A 27,470-nucleotide genomic window follows, 5' to 3' on the forward strand; every position below is an offset into this window, starting at 1 on the left:
GTGGCTTCAGTAATATTTAAAATGTCTACATTCCCACTTATCATTAGACAATTCAGGATTCAATCAATCAGCAAAACAATTGATGGCAAACTTCCAACCTGGGCAATGATTGTATTCATCATTAGTATTTAAGGAAAGTCATAGTTTTAGCTATTTATAGTTACATTTAATGAAGAAAGTCAACTTCATTGGATCCTGTTAGAATTTATGGTATAGCTTTTGTAGCATCTATAAATCCCTGCTTTAAGCTTTCATGTTATTTGACCAGATCAGAATGAAGAATTTGAGAAAGAAAGAGCATGAGAGAGAAATCACATCCACAGCTTCCTAAAACAATTCTAAACTTTTATTCTTTAACAAAAGTGAAAAGAAACAAAAGGCAACATTGAAATGAAAATGTTTATACACAAACTCACTTGTTTGCAATACAATAATAATAATAATAATAATAATAGTACTAATAATAAAGGTATTTATTAGAACCCAGAACAAAAAAAGTGAGTTACAGTGAGGTGTTTGTACAGTTCCTTGGACTTGAGGATGACAGCAAAAGAAACAAAATGAAAGCGGAAGAAAGAGAGAGAGAAAAGTAAAAGTCGCAACAGTTATTTATATATATAAAAAAAGGGAATATGGAGAAATATAATTATTCAAATAAAAGTCAGTAGACAGAAACGCAGTAATGTACAGTGACCTATTTTGGGAAAGTAGCACCAAAACTCAAATGCCATTTTGCCCCCCCTTCACTTCCCCAAATTATTTGACTAGTTCATTCAAAATGAAGAGTCTCTTGATAGCCTCAACAAAACACGAGACTCGGTACATAAAAAATACAAGTCATGTTCATGGCATCTGGGCCACGTGCCCGTTTCCTTGTCCATCGCTTCCAAACCATTGTGTGTGTGTGTAGCTGAACTATGTCACATTATGTAAGAGAGCAGGTTGGTGTTTAGGGAGTTCAGTACAGTATGGTACAGGGTTTGAGTGCGATGTTTCACTAATAGCCAGTGTAAAGCAGCAGACATAAGGTGAGCAGATTCGATGGGAACAAATCGGCACACGACACAATGGAGGAACGAGAAGTCGGAGTGAAAGAGGACAGACATGATACCAAAGCCATCCAGAAACACGGAGGAAGTGCAGTGCTCAAAAACTGGCACCAACGAGAGGGAGTGTGCAAACAGGAAAAAGAAAGGAGCAATTTGTGAGCTTATTAGAACATCCATGAAATCTCCTCTACTGTCTGGTTGGGTGTTTTTGGCCCAGAGCAATTTAAGAAAAGTTACTCTGTGGGTCACTTTCTCTGCCGTGTTCTCCTTCACATGTTCCTATTGCAACACATCACAAGAGCTAGAGAGAGGGAGAGATGGAGGAGGGGGGGGGGGGGAGCACTTTTAATAAGAATTCCTTTAAAACTTTTCAATTGTGTTAAATTGGAAAATATATTTATTAGTAATAAATAAATGAGCCCATAATTTTAAGATGCATTAGGGAAAATATTGCTTACATTATCCTTCCATTTTCAACTTGTATATCTTTTTATTTAAACCCCTCCATCACTACTGACCACGCTCCACTTTACTACTATTCAAATGTGCATCAATGTTCTACATCTTTAACTTTCAAATATGGACATTGTTCTAACAATCATTAGATACTGAAGCCTATTTTAAAGACTCATACCTCCTCTTGTTGCTGTACAGGTGTGTGGATAACAGGTCGTGTCTTCTTTGAGTCGGAGGCCTCTGCTGACTTTACTCCTCCTTCGGATCTTTGACTTTTCCTCTTCCTTTTGGAGTCCCTTGTCCTGCTGCTACGACCGGAGCGCTTCTGCTCCTGTAACTCGATCTGACAGATGAAAGAGAAGGGGAGACGTGGACAGTTAAACCATGCCAAAAATCAAATAAACCGACACAAATAATCTGCTTGACCCCATCATTTCTGCAGATTTTCTTCAGTCGGTTGTTTCAAATTAAACTGCACCTTAATAACTAATTTAAGCTCTCTCGTTTCTCACCTGTATAAGCGTGTGTAGAATCTGGCGTGGTGGTGGAGAGGCTGCCTGCAGAAGTCGGTAGATGGTGTGCGTCTGGTCCAGAGTAACCTCCAGCAGATCGCCTTCTAGCTGCAGCTCCTCTAACTGAGCTCTCGTTGCAGTGGCCAGATCGATTACTGGCCCTTTAAGATACGGAATCAAGGGCACAAGAGACTCCACCCCTTAGAAGAGAGAATTTGGAATTAAAAGTGGGGAGCAAGATATTTAAAAAAATGCTTCAGAAAACTGAGTTGGGCCGACTAACAAAAAAACGTGTAGCCAATTAGCAGAAAGGGGTGTGTCTTCTCAATATGCTGCAGAGAGTGTGTTCAGTGCGCATGTCTGACATTAGCTGAAAGCGATTGAACGATTGACATGGCGGATGAAAACGAAAAGGAAAAAAAGCCTCAAGAAGCAGGTGTTGAACATCGTCTTCCGCGTGAAATGGAGCTAAACAAAATACAGTACTACAAAAACACATTTGACCTGTATTACCATAGTATTACTCATTGAGTTCATTTATTGATAAAAATATTCCCTCGGCTTCAGGTTCCGCCATAATAGTTGCCTGGGTTGCGCATATGTTGGTGGGGCAGAGTCATCAAAACAGGGGTGACAACCATTTGGCTTAGGGGCGTGTTTGTTTAGGTGATTTCAAATGTCAACACTGGCTGTAAGAGATCGTGCACCGCACCTTTAAGAATGCCAAGATGCAAATGTTTTGGAAATTTAAATGGCAAATAATTTAAAGGACTAACCTGTTACGTTCTCAGTGTCTGGCTTCTTCACGCCATTTTCACAGCCAGACTGTGGGAGGATAACCAGTTTACAAATTCATGATAGCATTCCAAGACCAGAAAAGTGCTTTGATTTAAATCAAGACCCCTCATGTATAACTATTAAAAGTTCCACGTGTCAGCATTTACTTATAAATCTCTGATTAAATGTGTTAATGTTTTTATCCAAAGCTAGATATTCCTCACCAGTATTCCATTAGATGCTTTCTCGCTGTTGTTTTTTGCCATTTCACGCTCCTCAGTTAGATCAATCACACTATCCTCTGGCTCCTCAGAGTCCGAGAGTACAATCACATCCCCAGGATTCCTTTTCTTTTCATCCTTCTGCTCCTCAATGTTCCTGGGCTGTGTTTCCTTTAGCTCCTGCAGCCTCTGCAGTGCCCCCTGCAGCTCACTGGAGTCCAGGGCTTGTTTGGCTCGACCCTGCCAGTTAATAGCTCTCTCTGTAAGACACTGGAGGGCCTCACCCTCTGGCAGTCTCACAGGCAGCTTCTGTAACGCCACTAACAATGCCAGAATGGTTTCTAGCCGTGGACGCCGTGTTCTCTGGCACCGTGGGCACAAGAATCGTGTGTCCCAGTCCCACCAACAGAGTGGGTTTACAAGTGGCATGTCAGTAGGGCCCAGTACAGAAGGGAAGGGCACGCAGCCTCCGTGGAACCAGTCTCTGCACAGATGACAGCGGTGAAGCAGAGTGTGGGTCTGGCCACCACACACACATGCCGACTGACTGACGGTGTAGGAGTGTGTGGAGCCACCGTTCTGCTGTGAGCTGTTTTCTGAGGACAGTGGTGTGTCTGTGTTCATTGATTCATTCCACCTAAGCTCTTGTTTAAAGTCTGTAGTCTGTCCCTCCTTGGGTGTGTTCTCCAGACCGGGCTTGGCCATGTTCAGCTTTCGCATACACAGCAGAGCCCCTTTCTCATGCTGCTCTCCCACCTTGAATGCCATTACCTAGACAAGTTACAATGTACAGTTAATATTAAAATCATTACTGTAATACACAACCTGAGAGTCATTAAGGCTGACTGGATACATGACCATTTAATTTGATCCTTGGATCTATGGTGATTTTTTCCCCCTTTTCTGTCCACACTAGCGGTGTCCATGCTTGCCATCCTATTAATCCCTAAAAATATTCTAGCACAAAAAGCCTAGCATTATTGGCTTCACTCAGTGGTGGGCTGGATAAAATTGTGTTTAGGTGCTACGTCATTACAGCTGGTTACGTTTTCCGCTGAAGAGCTTAAGGAAAAACAAAGTGAACCAAAATATTCAGTCTGACTAAAATAATAAACTATTATAGTAAAATAAAGCTATTAAAAAAATAAGCTGCATTCAGTAAAAATCCTTTTGATACATCTCATTGTTTAAAGGTGCCTTAGTATTTGCCGTGTGCTCTAACATACAATGGCTCCTGGGTCTCTGAGGTCCTGAGCAGTGAGACCCAACACGTCAACATCAGTGTCAGCTTCTGAGCTCAGAGAGTCTTCCTCCTTCTTCTTCTTCCTCTTCTCCACACAAGGACATAAAACCTACATAAAAGTTAGACACAGAGATAAACCGTTCTGTAGCTCTTCACTATCCCACATGCGCAAGAAGATGACCGTTTTTTTATGCTTGAGTAGGTAAATATGTGGTTTTCCCTCATTGAGAAACCTCACCATTCCCCTCCCTCCATCTCTGTACCCTGATAATTCACAGCTAGCGAGCCCTTACCTCCAGCAGGCTGTGCTGGCTGTTTTTCTTCAGGAAGGTCTTGCTGGCCTTTTCCCTCCAGGAGTGAGCACTGGCCACCTGCAGCTCGAGTTGCCGCAACTCCTCCATCCGGACAGGAAGGTCTCGACCAATTGCCACCAGACCCTCCAGGTCATCCAGACATGGATAGTGCTCTCCATTCTGCTGTGAGATATAGGAAACAGAAAAGAGATGTAGAGGGAGAGAAATGCCCTGGGTTAGATTTTAAACACTTGATTTGGTTGAGCTAGATGTTAGCCTCACAACCAAGTTATTCAGCAAATGTGCACCACTATTTTTGTATGTGAAATTCTCTTCTTTGAATGATCCAATCAAAATATACACGTTCATGTACATTAGATCATGTCTCAAAGTAACCATGTGTGCACTAGCAGACATGCGCATGACGGTTCTTTTGCTTTCGCTCACAGGAAGAACGTTAGGTCAATATCAAATTCAAGTCATATCAGCTGTCCATATTTTATATTTATTATTTATTTGTGCCCACATGAACAACATGAACATGATCAGTCAAGTACTTTGGTTCCATAGAGAGCAGCTGACAGGGTATGAAAGGATAACTAACAGGTACATGTGCTTCATGTTAAAACACATAAATTGTGAAACTAGGCAATAATAAAACTAAGCTTAGGATAGATGCTTTTTATCAATCATCAATAATTGGGACAATTTCCTGATTATCATTTTTTCCCAGTAATTTTCAGGCTGCTACAGTCCATACGTACATGTATACTATGACACTGACATTTTAATAAGAGGACGACCCACTAGACAAAGCTTTATTACTGGTCAGAAAGGTGGAGTACAATTACAGTAAGTATGTAAAGTATGTTCGCTCTCCTTGTGGTCTCAAAGCTATTTTGCCAGGCAGTACTAATCAGTGGTCTAACAGACTATAATGTGAGTAGGGTTGCAAAATTCCGGCAATTTTCCAAGCTGGAAACTTTTTTGGAAATGGGAATATATGGGAATAAACTGGGAATTTAATTTAAAAAAAATGAAGAGTTGCCTATAACAAGGAACTTAAATGTAGTTAAAGAAAATCTTAACAGCATAATTTTGTTTAAAACAACAAGATTTAATGCAACTTAAGTTCATTTGTACCCTGCATTCCTCGGTCACTTACACAGTGTGAAACATCCAGCATATGCAAATTATCGCTTTAAATGTAATTTTGAACCAGCAATGTCTCAGACAAATTGGTTTAAAAAAAAAATTTACAAGCTGATCAATAATCAATATTTTATGGTTAATATTCCATTATCCCTAAGTAAAACTACTCTTGCCTGGATCTCCTCTAGGTCAGTGACCCAGGCCCGGGCTCGACTCAGACAGGCCTGGAGGGCCAAGATGTTAGGCAACTGCACAGGAATGAGTTGGGCCTCATTCACTATGGCCTCCAATGTGGAGAGTGGATGCTTCTGCCTGCTCAGATGAAGATTGAGCAAAAAAGAGAGAAGAGCATATTACCAATTGATTGACAGAGTGTGTAATTAAAAGTGAGGGATACATATATGCATGCGTGGGGGTGTGTGTGACCCTGTTTTACCGGTCTTCAAGACAGATCTGAGCCTTCTCTTCCCAGCGCTCTGCGATGGTCAGCAATTCCTGCAGTTCTGCCATGGCAGTCTCAACGCTGACACTCTGCAGCACGTTGCAGCCAGCCTCCATCAAATTTCTCAGAACGGTCAAAGTCACCTCTCCGCCCCCAGGCCCAATTGTCCTGCGCACTTGCTCCAGCCAGCGTCTCTGTTCCTGAAGGCCAGACAGTAGCCCACAGGCTGGAGCCACAGCTGGAAGTGCAGATCCCTCCTCTAACAGAGCCTGCACATCCTCTTCTGAGGGAACCAAAGACTGTTTCCACTCCCCAACACTTTGGCTCACTACAGCCTGGGCACGTGACTCAAACGCCTCCACCTTCTGTAGCACAACCTGAGAGAGTAGAGGATAGAGGTGTGCATGTTTGGCTTATCTTACGCAGACTTCCTTCTAATCAGAAGTTGGAGTTTTGTAATGTTTAATAGTTCTTTACTAATATTTATTAACCAATAACTTATGGAGGTTTAGTGTTTGTGTAAGTAAAGTACTCCTAACACACCTGCACCTCCCCAAGCTGCTCCATTACACAAGGAAGGTTTTGCATGGTGTCCACCAGCGCCTGGAGCTCCTGGAAGCTCATCTTACTGCACTGGGTTCCATTAAGAAGCTCTGTGCTCTTGCTCTGGCACCTCTGGATATCGTCCATTATGACTGTGAGCCTTTGGAGCAGCTCGTTGTCTGGAAATTTACGTTCTGTCGCTTCGTCCTTCAGTGCCACCAGATTTTTAATATCTTAAAGGGTGGAAAAAGAAATTAAGTAAGTTCAAAATGTGCTAAACATTTAACCTGGGGTTGCAAAGTTAGATAAATTATGTGAACATACTCATACATAAAAACTGTATTAGTATGGAGCATTAAAACACCATATTAGCATAATTAATTCTATATGTAGAAGTTAACAGGTCAACACAATGTGACTCAGAATAAGACTGATATGATTTTCTTTGTGTGATGAAATACGTGTGTGATGAGGGGGGAAAAATGTGCATTATACCATGTAATAAAATGATTATGTTCCCAAATTGGCTAAATACAGTAGCTTTGAAAGATAATCGTTTATTACAGCGCAGTTAAGTCATAAATTAGTGGGACTCGCAATACTATAATGATATTAGCAATACAAAAAGCTATCCTGCTGACCTATTTTGTTGCCCTCCTCCTGCTCTAGGGCTTCTTTCACTCTGTTAGCCCAAGAGTCAAAGGACTCAGCCCGAACTTTTAACCGGTACAACATGGCCAACAGCTCATCTAGAGTGTAGCGATACCTGTGAAGAAGGGAGGACAGTGGCATTAAAGTTCTCTCTGCTGTAGGACTATAAATGTGAGAACGATGGCCAAAGCCAGTGTGTGGGTACCTGAGGTAGAGTTTGTCTATGGGGCAGGAGCAGAGGTCTTGTGTGTGGTGGAGGCAGACAAGGCGCTCAGGGCAGTTGGTGCAAGCCAGGGCGGACAGGAAGCAGGTGGTCTTGCACTTATCACACTGCCTCTCATCATCAGGCAACAACTCGAAGGCCTCTCGCTCCGCCTCTGTTATACCCTGTTAGTACATCGTAGCATTACTCATTGAGAAGCGAGCTTGCTGGCAGTACAAAGGTTACTACAGCTCTACTCTCTTTTAGACCGTTGGATTATTTCCTGTGTTTGCATCATTCACTCACACTCTAACTCTCTCTGACTCACCTTCTCCAGCAGGGCCTTGCGGAGTTTCCTCTCCTCTTGAACAATAATAAACATTTCTCTGTGAGTGGCTGCAGCCAGGTTCAGGTCCAGCTTCTCCGGGCAGGCGGCCATTTTACAGGTGAGCTCCTCATGAGAAAACACGCAGTAACGTCTGAGGTGTCTGTAATGCTCGATACATGACCGCCCTGTGGGCAGCTAATGGACAGAAACAACAACAGGAGGAAAACCGCATCAACTTATGTGTCATTTAAAACTTAAAGAAAACCTTTTATTGAGTTTTCAAAGTCTTTTTAAGTAAGATAACCGAAGATTTTGTAGACCTACCCAATCTGCAGTGCAGAAATTGACGGCTTCAGCAAAATTATATCCCTGATTGAAGCCACTATGATAGGCTCGAGGGAATGTGATGACAAACTCTCCAGCACACTGATTCGTACGCACAACCTTCAAATTACAGAGAGCCCAATTACAAACTCTAAACCCAGCAACCTCTGTGTATGTTACATGAGAACAGAAACAAACGCATATCTGAGCACAATATTTTTGCTAAGTAATAAATAAAAGTCTCGATTACATAACAAGACCAGTGTTTCATGCTCAACACATGCTGTCTCAGAAATCTATGCAAACATTGAGCCTGGTACGTGTTACTGACCGGCACTCCATGGGACATGAGTATATTAGGGTTCATGATTGTGACGAGTTGATGGAGCAGATCTGGCTGGAACTCAAAGAGTTCAGGTGTGAGCTTCTTCATCACTTCCTCCAGCTTCTCTGCTGCTACTGCAGGAACACCGTACCACGTCTTGGGCTCCCCCCTGAAATGTGAATTATTTTTCTGAAGTCTTTTTTTCCCCGTCCATTTCCACCGGACCACCGTCGAGTGTACAGTTTATGTTTAACTCTATATTGCAGATGTAAAATACATTCCACTTGATCCTCGGGTTAAAATGTATGCACCCTTAAATGTTATGGACACACACACACACATACACACACACACACACTAAAGTGTTCTTAGATATCAGAGGCAGATGTGCATCAGGCAGGAAGGAACAGGAACTTTTGTACATTTTGTAACACAAGCAATGAACAGAATAAGACAAGGTTTCTAGTCAGTCAATGTGGCATTATTACCAGTGTAAGTAGTTGATGGAGTAACTCCAGTGGTCCTCTATGTGCCAACAGAAGGCGGAAAATACCATGCCCACGTACAGCCACGGCACCTTCATGCCCGAGATGTCGGCATTGATATGACACAATACTGACTGCTCCAACACTGGCATCACATTCAAGTTCCAGCCACTGCGTGCGTATGCCTGAAACGGGATCAAATGCTTGCTATAGTTTCACTGCAGTGTAGGCATTTTTGCAAACCATCATGAATGTGAAACGAACAGGAAGTAAAAGAGTAAAACTGGAATAAAGAGAGAATGAGAGGAAAAGAGAAAGAACAACAGTCACAAAAAAAAAAAAAAACAAAGGTTAACATTTTTGAAGAGGAGAAACGTTACAAACCTCCTCTTCTTCGGTTAAATGTCTCTTGCCATTGTTGACAGGAAAACCGCTGCCAAACTCTTTGGAGTGAATGTCAGCACCATATTCGACAGTCACATCCTCTTCAATACTGCTAACCAATCGCCAAAACTCCTTCTCAACCAGCTCTGTTGGGACCATCTGTACATACACACACAATTTATTACAGAGCTTAATAGTGACCTGTGAAGATCTTTGCAGGGAAGGTTTTCCAAATAGAATGTCATTTTATTCCTACACCTGTTTTGTGAAGACATTTGAGTATTTAAAATAAATAAATTAGGAGTAGCAAATAACTGCATTCATGCAAAAGCACTCACGTGGACAGGCATGTTGAAGTAATCAGCCTTGAACGTGTCAGCCATCTCCCCGAAACTCTGTAACGTGTATTCTCGAGTAGCCTGCTCGAAACCAAACGCTTCTGTGGGTTTCTTACATTCCTACAAATAGACAGCAAATGTGGCACAATTTAAATGATAGAAGCAGAATCAAGTGTGCTTAAATCCAAACTTTTTATGACGATAAACACTCCAGTGTATTTTCATACATCATATTACTTTAATTTGGAGTCTTACACTCCAAGCAGTGACCAACATTTCAACAGGTTATTTCTACAGTGTAAGAAGCTGAATGTAATCCGTCAGGGTTTTCATGTCATGCCTCACCTCTGCAACACATTTGGGACAACGCCAGTTTCCCTTGGGAGGGTCTGCGAGGGGAGGGAGAAGGCAGAAAGTGTGGTAATTATCATCGCAACCATCACATAGCAGCAGCTTCTCGTCCTCGTCCCCGCGGCCACACATACGACACACAAATGAGTCCACCTGGGAAAACAAAGTGTTCTGGTTTAGTGAATATGTGCAAATGCAGTGAACTTTAAGACACTTGTGCAGCTCCTTCATAAACATCAGTTACCATAAAAAAATGTTTGGAATTACTCGAGCAATTTCCCTGAGGGTTTTACACACACACACACACACACACACACACACACACACACACACACACACACACACACACACAGAGCCATAACATTAAATCCACTGAAATGTAGCTTGAATAAAGTTATCATCTCACTACAACAGACAGCAAATAAACAGTCCGTTCACTGCAGGACAACTGGGTGGGAAAACAGCCGAATTTTGATGGCTAGATGCCTGGTTCAGATTGTCTCCAAAATGACAGGTCTTGTGGGGTGTTCCCAGTATGCAGTAGTTAGTATTTACCAAAAAGATATACAAGGAAAAAAACTGATGACTGGAAAAAGGGCACAAAAAATTATTGATTATTGAAGACTACCCTCTTGTCCAATCCCACAGAAGAGCTACTGCAGGACAAACTGCTGAAAACGTTAATGCTGGCTGTGATAATTAGGTGTCAGATCACACAGTGCACCATAGCTTCCTGTGTTTTAGGCTATAAAGCTGCAGACTGCTAGAGTGCCCATGCTGAACCCTGTTCACCACCAAAAGCATCTGCACTGGGCAAGTGAGCATCAGAACTGGACCACGGAACAATGCAGCACTGTGGCCTGGTCTGACAAATCCTGTTTTTATTTACATCATGTGGACAGCCAGGTATGTGTGTGTCCCAACCTCAGGAAGAAACGACACATGGATGCACTTATTGGAAGAAGGCAGGTTAGAAGAGGCAGTGGGACGTTCTGCTGAAAAACCATGGGGCATTCATATGGATGTTTCTTTGACATGTACCACCTTCCTAAACCTTGCTGCAGACCAAGTGCACCCCTTCATGCAAAGAGGAGAGCTGTTTTGACAGCACAAGTGAGACCTACACAATATTAGGCAGGTGGATGGTTGATTAGTGTATAGCTAGTTTAAAATTGGCTACCTTCTTACAGCACTACAGCAAAACAGGAACTATGACTATTATTACCGTAGGTTGAGTTGAAGTACCAAATGGCTTGATAATTTCATTTTGCAACAGGAAGTAAGCATTTCTGCATGTCGAGGTTGACTGACTTGCTACAACAGACATGATACACCACACCTAACATCGATACTTGATACCGAGAACCTGAACAACCTGTTAAAATGTTAGTCATTAGTTAGTTATAATTTACTGCCATGTCAGCGACTGAGGCTATCTTCATGGCAAGAACGGTTAATAAGAACTAAAATAACCTAAAATCACAAAGAAATAAATATAGACAAATATAGACAACTTAAATGATTTTTTTTTTACATTAATATATGACAGAAACTCTAAAACTTTCTGATGAAACTTTGTAAAATAGCTCTTTAAATGAATTGGACTCATAAAATAACCTTCTGTGGTCATTATGCGCAGGGAAGTCCAACAAAATATGCTTGAAATGTTAGTCATGTAGGATTTCTTAATGCAAGGTTGCCCAGTGTGACTGTCATTTTTAGTATCCTTAAGCAAAAGTTTCCAACCCCCATACACCAACATCACAGCCAGCAAATACTAGAATAAGGTCCTATTTCTGGATGTGAAACAAGCACAAAAACAAAATTTCCAACTGCTACTTACTAGCGTATTTGTCTAAATGCAAATCGGATGAGCACCATACAAATCAATAGAAAATTTTCACCCCTTACTTTTACACACAGTAACACACACACACAGTAACACACACACAGTAACACACACACACTCACAAACTGTGTGCTGCTGAGGTTGCGTCTCAGCCTCATGGTCATCTTGGTGCAAGGTTCATCTTTAATAGGATCCTTTGAGTCAACTGCACGGCCTTCATCCTCTTCCTTTTTCTTCACTTCATCTTTAACGATGAGGTTTGGGGGTGGCGGAGGAATGTCTGGTTCTGACTTTGTGATTAATGTCTCTCCAGATTCTTCTTTTATGCTGCTGTTGTCCTTAACTATTACAGTCTGGGGGAGTTCATCTGAGAGAAAGAAAGCAGGGATGAGTTATGTGCATCAGACTGATGAGTAGTGGCTGACAAACCTGTATAAATAAGATACATGTTTCTATGATCTTCTGTGATAAATGTGTCATCTGCCAAACCCAAAGAAGAAGAATTGCCTCGGGAAGGTGGACATTTAACAGATCGACTGTGACAAAGTACGCTGAGTCAATGCATCTTTCTAATTGAAAGGTCGAGCCAATAAAATATCTCCGGACAAACGGTTGCTAATAAAATGGATGGAAGGGGGTGAAGATTCTAGGTAAAATCTTTCAAAATCCCTTTGACCTGACTATCGTTCCAGTTTCATACATTGACAGGCTCATCTGTATGTGTGGATGGGGCAGACTGTTGTGTTGTGAATTGTATAGCTCTAAATCATTTTAGTGTATGTCCATGTTAAAATGTGAAGCTCCTACTAATGTCCTGTGACTGTAACTGTGCATCACAGTCATTCTTTGGCTCTTTTTTATCCTGCATTCCCATCCGAATGTTGTACAGATATATACCCTTGCCAAAAGTTTCAAATATACATCTAAAAGTCTGATGACTTTTTTTTTTTTTTATTTATTGTTTCGCATATTTACCTTTCTTCCTGGCCTTGTCCCGAGCCACCAGACCGAGTCCCATCATTTTTGGTCCAGCTCCATAGATCTGCAGCTTCTTCAGCTCTGGATTCTTCTCTATGTCTTCCTCTGTTGGCTCCGGCTGAAGGTAAGACATTGAAACGTTAAAAATGGTGACCGATGTGACAAATTCAGATGAACTCTGAATTTGGATCAGCCAGATTTCTGCTATTTACTGCTAAGCTGGAGATGAAATGTTATCAGGCCCTGGCGCTTCTGTCCAACACTGGAACACTGTTCTCATGCCACTGATGTATCTGTTTACGTTTCTACAAGATGAACTATATTATATTTCTGTCATCAGCACAAAAGCAAAACAAGCTGCAATACACTGACTGCAATACATGGGTAGTTTGCAGTGTTACAATCAGAGAAGGTGAACGCAGGAAAAGCAGCAGCCAAGCTAAAGGAGTAAAAGCGTTAGAGACTAGCAGAAACCCCATCAGTGAGACTGATAGCAAGAAGCAATCTAAAAACAAGGGAATCAAGAGGAACACCACAATCCAAGAGGAAAACACAAACACGCTAGCAAAGTTACTCACATGGCAAGACAAGCATATTATGTTTTAGTGCTAATTTTTTTAGTGAAATTGCCCTCCAGCGTTTTCACAACAACGATTAGCAGCACACATATAGGCTTAGGTGAGGCAGGACAGTTTGTGTGAAACTGCACAAGAACTGCACGTCAGCAGGAGCGAGACATGAGAAAGTGTGTGGGAGAAAGAAATGTGTTAATGAGTAAGTGAAAAAGAAGAGAAGAAAGCAGAGAGAGGAGGAGCGCGAGGGCCAGCGAGAGGCAGTACCGAGGAGCTGTGTTGAGAGCCAGTGGTAAGAGGGTGGTGATTCGGATCCTCTGGACCCTGCATGGGGAGACAACAACCGTAACAACACAGACTACAGAGACAAAAAGGGGCGACAGGAAAACAAAACATCAATGAACTTGACAGTACAATGCAGGAAGAGGAAGGAGCAAGGACAGGGTGTGTGTGTGTTTTTATTTTAGGTTACTGTAATACATCCTTTGCAATGAAGATTTCTTGATCCTCTGTATACTATTACACGGATACCATAAAAAAAAAGGGGTTTAGTCGATTTCATGGCAATTATTATTTGTGCTGTTCTCTATTAACAGGTTTCCTATTGGTTCAATCTTCTCGGCTCAGTTTGAACTTGGCAAGTAATTGCAATGTATAAATAAATGTAACCTATTAAAATAAATGTCTTAAAGCTAATGAAAGTATAAAACGCTAGCGTAATTGCAACAGAACGGGTCATGAAATGCAGTCTGGATCAAGAGTGAAGATGGAAATGGCTACAAGTCCTAGAGTTACACGGCTGCATATTCAACCGCTAAGGATGAGGCATTTATGGCTCTGCAAAATGCAAACATGAAAGGAGACAAACAGGGAAATATAGAAATTCTTTAAAAGCTTGTGTGGAGATGAATGGGGTAAAAAGCATGAAAAAAATAAGAATAATACAATCCGGAAAAAGTAACAGAAGCAGCAAGATATGTTTTGCAGTCCAAAGTGCAAAGCAAGCTGATAGCTGATTAGCCAGAAATGTATAAAAACCAGACAAAGCTGTAGTTAGATGCACTGCATCCCATTTTTGACTAAGCGACGAGTTTCTCTCAATCCTTTATATTTCTAAATGAATGCATACATTTAAAGCCTGGCTTTAATGTTAGGGTTTACCATTTATTAGGAGTCTACTGTGCGCAGACCTTTTACAAGATTTATATTATTCCACAATACATCCACATCCAAACACAATGCACTTGCCATCAAATGTGGTTGTATAATTAGCAAGAAAATGCAGCCTTGATTTCAGGGATTATATTAACAGCAGTGGAACTTTCTGACTAACATTCTTCTTTAAGACAGCAGGCGAAACATGCTCAGCGAGAACAAAGATCTCAGAGAGCTCAAATCCAGAGTGTGGGGAAGCATTGGCTGTGTGATTTCTCTCAAATATGAGTAAATAATGCTTTTATGTATGACCCAACGATTGTAATGCTCACCTCGGGCTGGAGACGGTTGGCTCGTCGTCCGTAACTGCTGGTCTTGGAAGGCTGGACTGACTGACGGAGGGGAATAGAGTGGGGCTTGTACTCCTTATCCACATCCTCACTTTCATATGGCCTGGGCTTACATTGCTACACACACACACACACACACACACACACACCTTTTAACATCTTTAAAGAGATGAACTTGGACTAAATCACAGCGATAATGTTACAATAACATTTCTATAATAAATAGATAAAAGAAAACATTTCCTCATGCTTAAGTGGACATGCTTAGTTAAGAGGCAGACAAGATCTAAAACTGATGATCTAATGCTTCAGTTTGCTCCCCAGCCTCATGTGTTGTTGCCTGGAAACCGATGATGCTAAACAATGATCCTTACCGTAATAAAATGGCAAGCTAGTATGTTAGTTGCATTTTAGTTAGTTGCATGTTAACTGCATTAACAGAAATCAATCATTATCCTCCTACAATTTTTTAATGCATCACACATCATGCTTGTACTGCTGAAGAACAACAAAGGAGGGAAAAAGGAGCAGGTTACTGGCCATTGTTTACATAATACATTTGTTTGAGCACAGCTGTTAAACCTGCTAACCAGTTAGACAACTACAAAAATATGTGAACACAAAATCTGCTTGTCCCACAAACCCTGCTATTGAGTTGCCAATCCCTGCAGTCAAAATTTGCCATCTAATTTCTTCAGCAAGAGAGTAAACAAACTCAACTACCAACACAAAACTGAGCAGCAGAAATGTACCAGTAAGCTAGCACCAGAGTGAAACATCTCAAAAGGATAGACAATCCTCTCGTAGTGCGACCGGAGGAGGGAGCCAATATTTTTGCCCGGCGGGTAGCCGAGCTTCTGAGCTACACGAGCCCATCTCCTCTCCTTGCTGACCGTCTCAAAGCCCCCTTCTTCTGTGACAATCTGTAAAATAAATGACAATTAAAGTCACACCCTAAATGATCTGAACTGTTAAGGTCAAAACCCATGAGAGAGCGTATTCCTTTTAAATTATTCACAAGCATCATGCACCATCTGTTGTTTTTAGGGATTTAACCCGGACCTGTATCAAAGTCACGTCAACGAGACTTATTTCTTATTCCAGAGAAAGGAAGTGGAATGTATGTCCACTTCATCCACAAAAAAAAAAAAAAAAAAAATCAAATAACCAAACGAGACTCCATGCATTATGATTAAAGAAACAGGATTGACAGTTTATTTACAATAACATACCTTGGACAAGCTGAACAGATCAAGAATGCGTCGTTCTATGTTGGGGATTTTGAGAGAAGATCCCTGGATCTCCCAGAATTTGGCTATTCGATCTAGATAGTTCAGCTTCACTCTTGTCTCAGCCTGATGCAAAAAAGCAAAACGAAGTTAACATTGTGCTCACTACATGCTCTTCTACGCCTTCAACAGATCACACAGTAAGTTCAGAAAATTTCAAACAAACCAAGTGTGTATGTTAAAAGTCCATAAAAAAAAGGCAAAAGACTGTGGATGCCCGATAATAGCATTCCTAACTGCTTGTTAATTATCTCATTCCAGATTTAGTTTCCCTTTTCTGTTATAATAACCTCCACTCTTTGAGGCTGTGGGGATTAGTGATGTCAGTCAGTGACAATGTGTAAGGAGGACTGGGCTACATCTGATCCCAAAGGTGTTCAGAGGGGCTGAGGTCAGGTTTGTGTGTGTGTGTGTGTGTGTGTGTGTGTGTGTGTGTGTGTGTGTGCGTGTGCGTGTGCGTGCGCGCGCACGCAGGACATGCAATGATTCTTCTAATCCTTTAGAAAAGCATGTCTTCTTATAGCTTGTTGTGTGTCCATCATGCTGGAACAGGTTTGGGCTTCTTAGGGGGTTTTTACACCTGGTCACTTCCTGCGTTTTCTGTGATCCGATCGTAAAAAGTGCCCTCTGAAACGTTTTCGCAATGGATATAAATCCGGTCGCTCAAACCACTTCAGGAAGTGAGCTGGGACACATTTCAGATGAGACTGTACAGGTGTGTCAGCGCTATAATCCTCCCAAACGGAAGTACGTCACTTGCAGGTGACTCACGAGTCGTGCATCGCGCCAGAAACAAATAACTTGGACGACATGCAGGGTTGGTTTTTTGTAGCATAACCGTCGTAACAAGTTTTTTGTCTTCTTTTTGATTGCATTCTGAAAAACGCATACACCAAAGCGTGTTCCATTTCAATTACCCCGGAAATGAGGTAAACATATATTTGCATTTTGAGCGGGAGTAGAAAGATCGGATTGATGTCCGATTCACCAAGATGTATTTATGTGGCCTAATGTAAATGGAACAGTTTTAACGAATCAGATAGCTATCGGATCAGAGAAAACACATGAAGTGACCAGGTGTAAAAAGGCCCTTAGTTCCAGTGAAGTGAAATTGTAATGGAAGTTGGCCTTCACAAGGCTGCACACAAACATTACATCAATGTCTTAACTTTATTTTTACTCTTTAGCCCTCAATTCTGTGTTGCCTTATGTATTGCCTTTCTTTATGTAGCACCAGGGTCCTGAAGGAACGCTGTTTTTTTCCACTGTGCACTGCAACAGCTATATATATTCAAAATGTCAATAAAAGCCTCTTGACATCCTACACAATTTTGTGCTTCCAACTTCATGGCAAAAGATTGGTGTCGAATCAGAAAATGCAATAGTGAGGTGTCTAAAAAATTCTTAGCAATATACTCAATGCGGGTGGTGGAACAATACTTTCTACAAAGCTCACACCTCTAGCTCATTCAGCCTCTGGATACGGGGTGTAAAACGGAAATTGTCCACTTCCACAGCAAAAGGTGGCTGCCAGTCCTGTGAAAACAGAGACAGTTTTATGACTAGATGAATTTACAGGTACAAAAATAACCTAAGGCAGTATTCGGGATATGCAAGCTTATCAAGCTTGCATAAACATGATTGGCTTTTCTGAAGTGTATGACAGAACAAAATAAATGAAAGCAAGGGAAGCTTTTGAAACGAGGAGAGCAGACGAAAATACAACCCAAACCTGAAAGAAGAAATGAAACTGTGCAAAAAGCATCATGTTGTACATTCCCGTCAGTGTAAAGTTTAAGCAGATAACCCAGAAATTAAAGCTTACTGGTGGAGGGCGAATCTTGCATATTCCAGACTTTTCTGCAATTGGACGGATCTTGGCAATGTATCCGAGTGGATCTGTAAACTCCTCCCACGACGGCTCGAACACGGGACACTCTGGAGGCGGAATAAACTCATCCCCAGCCTCCATTGCCCTGAAAGCATTTTTCAGAGAGAGCATACGTGAAACACTTATGAAGATCAATATCAACCCACAGCAGCAGCCATTCAGGGTTCACTCACTCAGCTGAAATAATATTCACACAGGATGTATGACAGCGCTGTACACATCTGTCAACCAGCATGTTGAGTAAACTAAGTGGCTACAAAATATTGCAAAAACACAACTTGGGAGAATTTACACAATGTTATTACATTCAGTAACAGACAAAATGACTTGCTAGGAAATCAGCCTAAATGAAAATGTCTCTGCAGTTAAATTAATGAGCTATCATCAACAAAATCTGCATAACTGCATAAATACCCAGATAACAATCTGGGAAAGCACAAAATCAACCAAGTTAAATGAAAATTGTGCAACACTAATCTGCTGGATGAAAGGAATTTTTTGTGTCTCATCTTAAAATTAGTGTTGATCCTGTCTTATTATGTGAAATATTTAAGATAATCCACCTATGCTAACAATGCTTTTTAACACGCTCGTGAAAAACAGGATCTTTTATGTACAGCTGTAGAGCGTCGTTTCTAAACAACCGTGTTTTTGAACATATGTTCAGCGGTGAGGAGTAACCTGGCTGTGTTTTTTTAGCCAAAGGGACTGAAATACAGTAATGTGGTTGACAATTGAAATTTTACGATAACTTTCTACAGAGAACGTGTACTTTTTTTGTTTAGCATGTATAGTTTTTTTTTTCCTCGTTTCCTCTCAGATCAACATGGCAATTGTACACAAAACCCTTGTGGCTTTTTCTTATACAGTAACTCACAAAAATGCGAGAGGAAATGTAAAGCCTTATCTGTTACACTCAGCAAATCAGGTCAGCTGGAAAAGAGTTACTATGCTAGATACCAAATACATATCCTGTTCATCATTTCCTCTTGTTATCTGAACTAGAAAACAACAGAACAAGTAGACACTTACAAAGCAAATACGGGCTAAATATAGTCACAACACTGATCTTGGGCTCCAACAAAAGCTTGTAAAGAGAAATGATGCTTGAAAATGATAGAATCTAGCTGTGCGTTTAATACACGAGAATAAAAATGGACAACTTGTCAGCAGGACATTACATCATTCAGTCATCTGGGGTATGACAATGATAGAATGATGAACAACAAATACTAATACCTAACTTAATTACTTACACTCAATATTTCATCATGGTATTTCTTTAACACACCATAATCAGCAAGTGCCATTTACTGAATATTAGCTTATCTGTAATGATTATTAAAAAGAAGAATGAAATGCAGGCAGTCAAAATCTGACCCAGACATGTTTAATCAGTGAATATCCCTCAGGCAAATTAATGCAGCTTCTGGCTTTGTTACTCTCAGAAACAGTATACATAATGTCTATTATAATTACTGTAAATATATACGTTCAATTAGATAAAATTGTCTTTTTGACTATATATATCTCAAATAGAAATTGAGATATGGTCAAACAACTATATGCTAAAAAAAACCCCAAGAGTGTAAGCTAAAATAGGGATGTTGAATGGACGAGACAAAGGGTAAAAAAATGAGGTATTATGAAAACGAGATACTAACAGATACTGAGTTAAAATACAGTGATAGAGATATAGTTCAAATAACGATACACTGCAGTAAAATAACAAGATACTGACTCACGAGATTGCACGATGAACTTCAAACAATCACACAATAAATCAAAATAATGGGGTATTATAATAAAAACGAGATACTGAGTCGAAACTAACAGATTCCAAGTTAAATAGTGATAGCGATATAGTTCAAATAACAATACACTGCATTAAAATAACGAGATACTGACTCATGAGACATGAGATAACATGACAAACTTCAAACAACGAGAATATAAGTCAAAATAATGAGGTATTATAATAAAAACGAGATACTAACAAATACCAAGTTAAAATACAGTGATAAATATAGTTCAAATAACGATACTCTACAGTAAAATAACGAGATACTGACTCACGAGATAGCACGACGATCTTCAAACAACTCAAGACAAACGAAATAATGACATGGGACTTAAGATTTTTCATCGAACATCTCGAGTTTCATGTGAATCTAATTCTAAGAAGCCGCGTCACAAGTTACACAAGTCCCCCATCAAAACAAAACATTCGTGATGTTAGCTTAGCTAGCGTTAGCCCTCACCCTGCTAACATCAACTGTGCTGCACAGACATTTGAAGTAGTTATATTGTCATAAACTTATGACAGTTTTATCTTCTTTTAAAAGTCAACCCGTGTTCGCAAACAACCGTAAAAGCACTATTTAAACAAATAAACTAGCTAGCTGTTGCTAATTAGACTCAACTAGCAGATCAAACAAAGATGAAGCCAGTCATTAGCTGCTCATGCTAGCTATCAAAACATTAGCCTGTTAGATAACATTAGGCTTCATCACCCTGGACAAGAGGTTAATGAAGTGGTAAAATAATCAAAAAAATATAAAACATACAATATAGATAATCAGGTCGTGTCGAATCGCGGATTATACTGTTGTTAAGTCCAATGTAAATATGAATCTATTTGACTAGTAAACAGTCAGAAGTAATCGTTTAATTCACGAGCAGAGCTGAAGTGTAAATTAAACCTAACCTAGTTAAGTGAACAATGTTTTGATTTGACGAGAAAAAAAAGGCTCCTTGGAAAAGAATCCGATATTAATCAGAAATTGAAACGGTGTCTTGTTCGGACTAGATGATGTACAAGGCCATTGTTAAGAGCAGATTACAAAGCGAGAGCTATAACGAGAGAACTTAAGGTTCGATTTGCTGAATCGTTTGTTGGCCACATGATCTTACATTCCGCCACTTGGTGTGTACGTGCTTGCTTCTTCAAAAAAATACGCTCTGGTTCTGCTTCTGGTGGTTATTGAGCCACGGCTAAAGAGGAGTAAGTCTTGTCTGTGTGAAAGCCTTTAGCTGATAGAGCACAAGCTCTATTGTTCGCCAGTGGGTCAGTCTCTCTGGGTGGCTGCACCTCTGCGGCCTGCGCTCTCTCTCAGCCCCATCCCAGCGCTCCGACACCGAATTCTCAGCGAACTCTTACACTTATTATGCCTTTTTTTCGCAAAATAGTCCCAACAAATTTTGCCACTTTTTTTTTTTTTTTTTTAAATTACTTGACCTGAAACCGGCACAAATACGTCTTACAAATGACCAGTTTTCTCCAACTATCCCCCGTTCGTCCTGTCCAAGCTAAACGCCATTTTGGTTTTCATCACGACCTAATCACAACCCTTCAACGTCCATGCCGGGCTTTGACTGGATACCGCCGCGCCTTCCTTCCTTGCCTTCCTATCTTCCTTCCTTCCTCGCGCGAGTTACACATAACATAGTCCTTTAACTTACCCCTTAACATGTGAAGAATGAACCGCGAAGGTCTCTTTTGTGACAGTACAAAAGCATAAGCAAGGGTATGGGATTGAAAATACACTGAGCTGATAACGATATCGAATAAAACCTAGACCCGAAGTTAATCAAACATCGCAGGTAGACCCGTGGAGGTGACGCGGATGAATACTAACAAGGATTTCACACGGTCGTCTTTTTAAAAGTAGTTCCGGCAAAAGTATCTTTTTGCGCAGACGACCAGCGTTGGCATACTTCTATACTACACAAGTGCGCGAGTACACAAAATCGCATGACGTCATCATTCCTTGTGTACTACACACAGTGCTCTTTAGTAGCACCATGCGACAATTATAACACTCTGTACTACTCTGTGACCACAAAGGCTGCATATTAAACGTCTAAAAATAATCGTTTTAAGGAGAAATAGTAGTTTAAAATACTTTTTTGTTTATATACTGAAATATGGGTTATATTCGTGCAGTTAATGATGGGCCTATTTTTTTCTCTCTCTTTTTTATTATTCTGTTTATAGTTCTGTGTCTAATAATTAAATAAATAAATAAATAAATAAATAAATAAATAGTTCTGATACACAAATAGTTCTGGCCAAAATAACTTATTATTATTAAGTAATTACAACGTATATACGCAGTCTATAGAACATATGTGCTATTTTAAACATTCGAATTAGTTACAGGTTTGATGTATGTAAATAATGAATACCTGTAAATACTACGGAGCAGATCAATCTGTCCAATGTGTCACCGCGAAGGGGCGTGGCCACTGGTGCTACACGGAACTTTAATGAACCAATAGGAACGGTCTATAATTTGCGCATGCGTGCTGTAGAAATCACCCAAAGAGAGACGCCATGATGTACGTGTTAGTTCCCCAGTCGCTGGTTCTCACACACATTATACAGCTAAAAAAAAACCTACCAAGTTCGAGCAAAAAAAAGAAGAAGAAGAAGAAGAAAATCACGCCTTCTTTATGGTTTATGCCTATAATCAAAGTATTTATGTTAAAATCTAAAGTATATTTGTGGACTTCTGAACAATTTATTATTAATTGATTAATAACCATTAACAGTAAAGTAGTGCATAATCATCATATATAGTGTTAAATAATATTCAGTTTTTTTTTATAATTTGCTCACTTGTCAACTTTTATTCAGATCATAACAATAGGAAAGTAAAATACTATAACCTGGTTTGACAAAAAAAAACAAAACATATAACATAAAAAAGATTTTAGGACCTAACAGTGTGAGGGTTAGCACATGATTTTAACGTTAACCTTAGACCGAATCATTTTTTATTTTTCATCATGTTATATATTTAATAAACAATTTAATCCATGCAGTGGATTGAAATGAAATGCATCATGTTTTTATTTGTTCGTTTATTTATTTATTTATTTATTTTAATTTTAGTTCACTATATAACATTATACTATCCATGTTATATGTGAATTATAGGCTACATGTTGGCAGCTAAATTAGGTAAAGTTAGCTTTCTGGCTGTGTTTAAACTGTGTTTATTTCTAATCTATATGTTAATATGTCGTAAATGTAATTAGTTACCAAGTGACAGCGATAATGACAAGAAATAGCTAACAGCTTAACAGTGAGGTGTTTCCAATAGTGGGGTATTTACTGTAGCATCGGTGTACTTATACGTCCCAAGATAGATATTTTTGTTGTTTTTTCTGTTTTTGGCCTAAATGTTTTACTTATGCATACTATTTTGTGGATATGTGTAAATTTTACAGTGCTGCATTTATTTTCTAGTAAGAAATGATCAAGATTTTTTCATATACCTTTTCATATAATAACACCATCCGGTAAGAAATAAACAACACCAGGTTTTATCCACCGCAAGGACACTTTATAATAGATTAGAAGCAATAAATATTCACATCTCTCTGTATTCTGCATTTCACACATTCTGTACACAAATTTGATTTCTTCATATTTCATAGATTTCTAAAAGAACATTCAGCTTGGTTGTGACATAAAGGCCTACGTTAGGATAGGCTTACAAAATAAATATGCAATATTCACCTACACTGAATGATATACTCTCACACAGGCGTCACATTCACACATACACAATCACACCTGAATAATAGTTTTTCCTCTTCCATAAACAACATTATATCATATTATAATAGGCTATATTATGTACAAATCTGTTTATTGAACACTCTTCATTCAGTAAGTACTGCAGTCATGCAAGGGTATGGAAAATGCAGTGGGAGAAAATAGGTAAATACTTTCACTGGATTCATCTGTTTATACCTTTTTGTGAATGTATGTTTCTGGTTAATTACTGACCTGCTGCAATGTAGCACCTCATATACACTGTGCACTTACACACTAAACTGATGATCGATAACTTAAATACATTTGATAATAAAAATTAACATATTTATATTGAACTAAAGCCTTCAAAGAAACAAAAAAAAGGCTTTCTTTGATGTAAATTCTGTATTGCACACACTTAAAATGAACCAAAAGCTCGTAACAAGATATCTGGGGAAAAAGGATGAATAAATACCAGAAGATCTAATACCAAAGTCTTCAGTATTCAATAAACACTTGTAAAGTGTTATTGTCCATAAAATCTATCAATTTATTTTTATTATATCTTCCAGAACCCTCTCAGACTTACTATGATTGGATTTACTTTGCTCTATTTATAGTATATGTATAATTTCATAATGTAAATACTACTAATAATAATCGTAATATAAATAATTAACAAAACAAATAAGAACCATAGTAAACCAAAGAAAATAACCTACAGTATGATGAAAGCATTAATACAACCCTGTTGAATGCATCTGAGTTGCACTACGACATACAGGCATTTTATTTAGGCAAAGGCTAAAAGGAAAAGGAACAGTGAGAGCAGCTGCAGTGCCTCCTGGAGCTTTTCTTTCAGATGACAGTTCACAAGTTCCTGTACTGGATAATTCAGTCAGCCATTATTTCCACAGACATGGTATATTGTAGCAGTGACTCAAGAAGCTCACTGAAATTCCAATGTCCACTGTTAAAAAACTGAGATTGTTTCACAGACCTTCGACTAGCTTGATTTACTAGCCATGGAATACCCATTTCTCATTATTCATTATTAACAATAACAAAGTAAAGTCATACAGACAATTCATTGTCACCAAATGTCATGTATGTTCCAGCTCTTCATGTAGTTTTTATGCATGCTAAACTTGACTCGCTGTTTAGTATTTGTTTAAAGCACAAAGGTAATTCCACCTCTAGCCAACTATGATATAACGAATTATCCAGCAAAATGTTAGTATTATTGTTATTGTAATTAATTAATATCACTATTATTGAAACCTGATTTCAGATTTTAGAGCAATGAACAACCTTTGGCAATGAAAAGTATGTCTTCAAGCGTGTATAATTAAACCCTTTAGGTAATCAAGTGAAAATCAAGCCCTTTAAAATACCAATTTAATAGCAGGCATACAAAGATGGTAATACTTCGAAATGAAGGTGCTATTTTTAAAAATAAAATAAAAAAAGAGTAGAGGTTAGCACTATGGCCAAAATAAGCACTTCTCTAATTCAGACAACTGGTCATTTGTTTATGTCTGATCTTTACATAAATTGGCTAAGCTTTATATCTAACTGGCAACATTGAAAATGGAGAATTATTCATATTTCAAATTAGTATGCTCTTTAAATGTTCCTCTCTTGTAAAACAATCTTTATACAGAAGAGCAAGACTCACTACAAGCTGAACATCAAATAATTAATGCTTATTGTAACTGATTATTGCGTTTTTTTCCTGTTTTCAAAGGTAGTGCTAAAAACGTTCTTTCGTAGAGGAAAAAGACTTGTTTGTTGTACGTCTCCCTGATCTGCACGACCTACTTTTATTCCTCCATTAATATACAGACAGAGACAAGCTCTTTATGTTTCTGACTCTTAGAATGCATTCTCTTATGGCTATAGGCATATTATTCACTCCCTGTGCATACTTAGTTAGTCAGGATTTGTGTGCAATTGTTTATACATGCCCATATGTTTAATGCCTGGTTGCATTTTTATTTCGGTTATGTGCTATGGCTAAAACTTTGTTGTTGAAAAAAGAGAATCAAACAAAGAAATTAATTGCTTGTCACTGAGAGTGTTACTTAGACTTAGATTTTCAGTTAAAGTCAGTTGTGCTTCTTTTAATCATTTCAGAGAATTGATTTTCTTGTACTGTAATCCACTGAATGATGACAGACCCTGTTTTGCATGTGAAGTGTATTTCTAAATGTGCTTATCGTGTGCTCGCACATTGTCTGCCCCCTGTCACCATCTATACTTGTGGGAAGCGCAAATGAAAGTAACAGAGTCTCAGTAGGTTGCGTTTCTTCTTGCTGCCCTCCGTCCTGGTCCGGCTTCCTCCTCCCATGTCTTCCAATCTTTCTGCTGTTCCTCCTCCCACCACCAGGGGACCTCGTAGTGAGCCCCAGGAGCGCACCTTACCCTTGCCCCTGCTCATACTACCGTGCTGATCCGACTGGCTGGCTTGGATTTGACCCGGTCGACTGTGCCAGTCTGACCTGGCGATGGTGCCGTGACCTGTGGCGGTGGCGGGGCGGGGTGCGAGGGGGGGGGGAGAGGGGAGAGAGGCGTAAGAGGGGTAAGGGGGGAGGAAGGGGGGGGTAAAGGGGAGTGGAGGGGGGGAGGTGGGATGGAGGAAAGCGGTGGATACGGGGGCGGATACGGGACGGCCGGCGACGCGTGCTGGGCCGCGCCGGGTGGAGCGGAGGCTGGCAGGGGTGGCGGAGTGGGTGCTGGGAAGGGCGGCGGCGGGCTGGCGAACACGAAGTGTGGCGGATGAGCAGGGTGCGACGTATGCCCGTGGGAGAGTGCGTGCTGGTGCGGGTGTGGTTGTGAGTGTGACAGTGCTAGTGGGGTTTTGCCCACAACGGCGCCCCCTCTGGCCGAGTGTGTGAGCTGTGCGTGGCAGAGGGCAAACTGCGGGTGTTGGGATAGTGGGGAGTGAGGAGAAAGGGGGGGAGGAGGCACGCACATTGAGACCCCATTGCCCGAATTCCCGAAGCGAGCTTGAAGAGCATGTTGGGAAAGCGGTGGCAGATAGGGGGAGGAATTGTGGGTTGGTCTGCGTGGTAGTGTGACCCGCTGTAGCATGGCATGTTGCCGTTGAGGACCACCGTGTTGGCAGCGTTGGTGCGGGTGGCAGTACGGTGGTGGAGGGTGCCCAGCCATGCCCGCACCCATAGTGTGGCAGTACTGGATCTTGGACGTGCCAGTAGACTCTTGAGGGCACAGGGGCAAAGGGGAAAGAGGCGGTGGTGGTGCTGGCACCGTAGGGGCGGGGTAGGGTGGCCCCGGCGGGATGATGGGGCCTGGTGCTTTGGCCCGTTTCGTCCCAAACAGTGATCCCAGGAACGAGGTGGCGCTGGTTGTTGTCCCACTGGTGGCACCTCTCTCGCTGCTGCTGCTGCTGCTGGAGGCTGGAGGCACAGTGCCAGGAGGCGCGGGTGCCGGTGTGTGTTGCTGCCCCGGCCCACCCCCCACCCCCACTCCGGGGCTCAGGATGGGGCGGTGAGGCCGGTAGTCTTCGGTTCCATAGCAACTCGACAGCACAGTGGCTACTGGGTAACGCTGGTGAGGCTGTGGACTGCTAATGATGGAACCCTAAGACAAAGAGAGTGGGGGGAGAGGAGGAGGAGGAGGAGACGGCAGGACAGCAAGAGGAGAAGACACAGAGGGGAGGAGGGAGGCGTGAGGAAACAGAGAACACAGAAAGAAGTGCAAGTGCAGACAGACAAAAAAGGGATAATAGCAGGATGAGTG

General features: G+C 40.7%; 2 protein-coding genes across 17 annotated transcripts in view; both read right to left on the minus strand.

The window, feature by feature from the left end:
• Nucleotides 1–328: 328 nt before the first annotated feature.
• Nucleotides 329–22,457, minus strand: kdm5c (lysine (K)-specific demethylase 5C). 8 transcript variants are annotated; one of them, XM_027167119.2, is made up of 28 exons: nt 22,349–22,457; nt 18,095–18,245; nt 17,728–17,805; nt 16,213–16,335; nt 15,733–15,903; nt 14,963–15,097; nt 13,743–13,799; nt 12,901–13,021; nt 12,048–12,292; nt 10,071–10,229; nt 9,726–9,845; nt 9,388–9,546; nt 9,007–9,188; nt 8,525–8,687; nt 8,194–8,313; nt 7,870–8,064; nt 7,545–7,726; nt 7,330–7,454; nt 6,689–6,921; nt 6,140–6,522; nt 5,877–6,015; nt 4,552–4,734; nt 4,242–4,367; nt 3,019–3,786; nt 2,794–2,842; nt 2,018–2,217; nt 1,684–1,848; nt 329–1,350 (listed from the first exon to the last, which is right to left on the minus strand). In XM_027167119.2, the coding sequence occupies exons 2-28, from the start codon at nt 18,239–18,241 to the stop codon at nt 1,342–1,344; spliced, it is 4,737 nt and encodes a 1,578-aa protein (XP_027022920.1). In that variant the 5' UTR covers nt 18,242–18,245; nt 22,349–22,457; the 3' UTR covers nt 329–1,341. The 8 variants fall into 8 exon arrangements, with proteins under 8 accessions (XP_027022920.1, XP_027022917.1, XP_027022916.1 ...); XM_027167116.2 differs by lacking the exon at nt 22,349–22,457 and adding an exon at nt 21,623–21,807; XM_027167115.2 differs by lacking the exon at nt 22,349–22,457 and adding an exon at nt 21,074–21,538.
• Nucleotides 22,458–25,089: 2,632 nt separating this feature from the next.
• Nucleotides 25,090–27,470, minus strand: part of iqsec2b (IQ motif and Sec7 domain ArfGEF 2b) — a 42,377-nt gene continuing 39,996 nt past the window's right edge. For 4 of the 9 annotated variants that reach the window (XM_047823177.1, XM_047823179.1, XM_047823178.1 and 1 more), the window contains one exon: nt 25,090–27,297. In XM_047823177.1, coding sequence (XP_047679133.1) covers nt 25,963–27,297 — 1,335 coding nt within the window. In that variant the 3' untranslated portion in view covers nt 25,090–25,962. Of the gene's footprint in view, nt 27,312–27,470 lie in introns of all 9 variants that reach the window. The other 5 variants (XM_047823182.1, XM_047823181.1, XM_047823183.1 and 2 more) reach the window with 3 other exon arrangements.

This window comes from Tachysurus fulvidraco, chromosome 14 (genome assembly GCF_022655615.1).
Source record: "Tachysurus fulvidraco isolate hzauxx_2018 chromosome 14, HZAU_PFXX_2.0, whole genome shotgun sequence".
In the NCBI taxonomy this organism is placed as follows: Eukaryota; Metazoa; Chordata; class Actinopteri; order Siluriformes; family Bagridae; genus Tachysurus; species Tachysurus fulvidraco.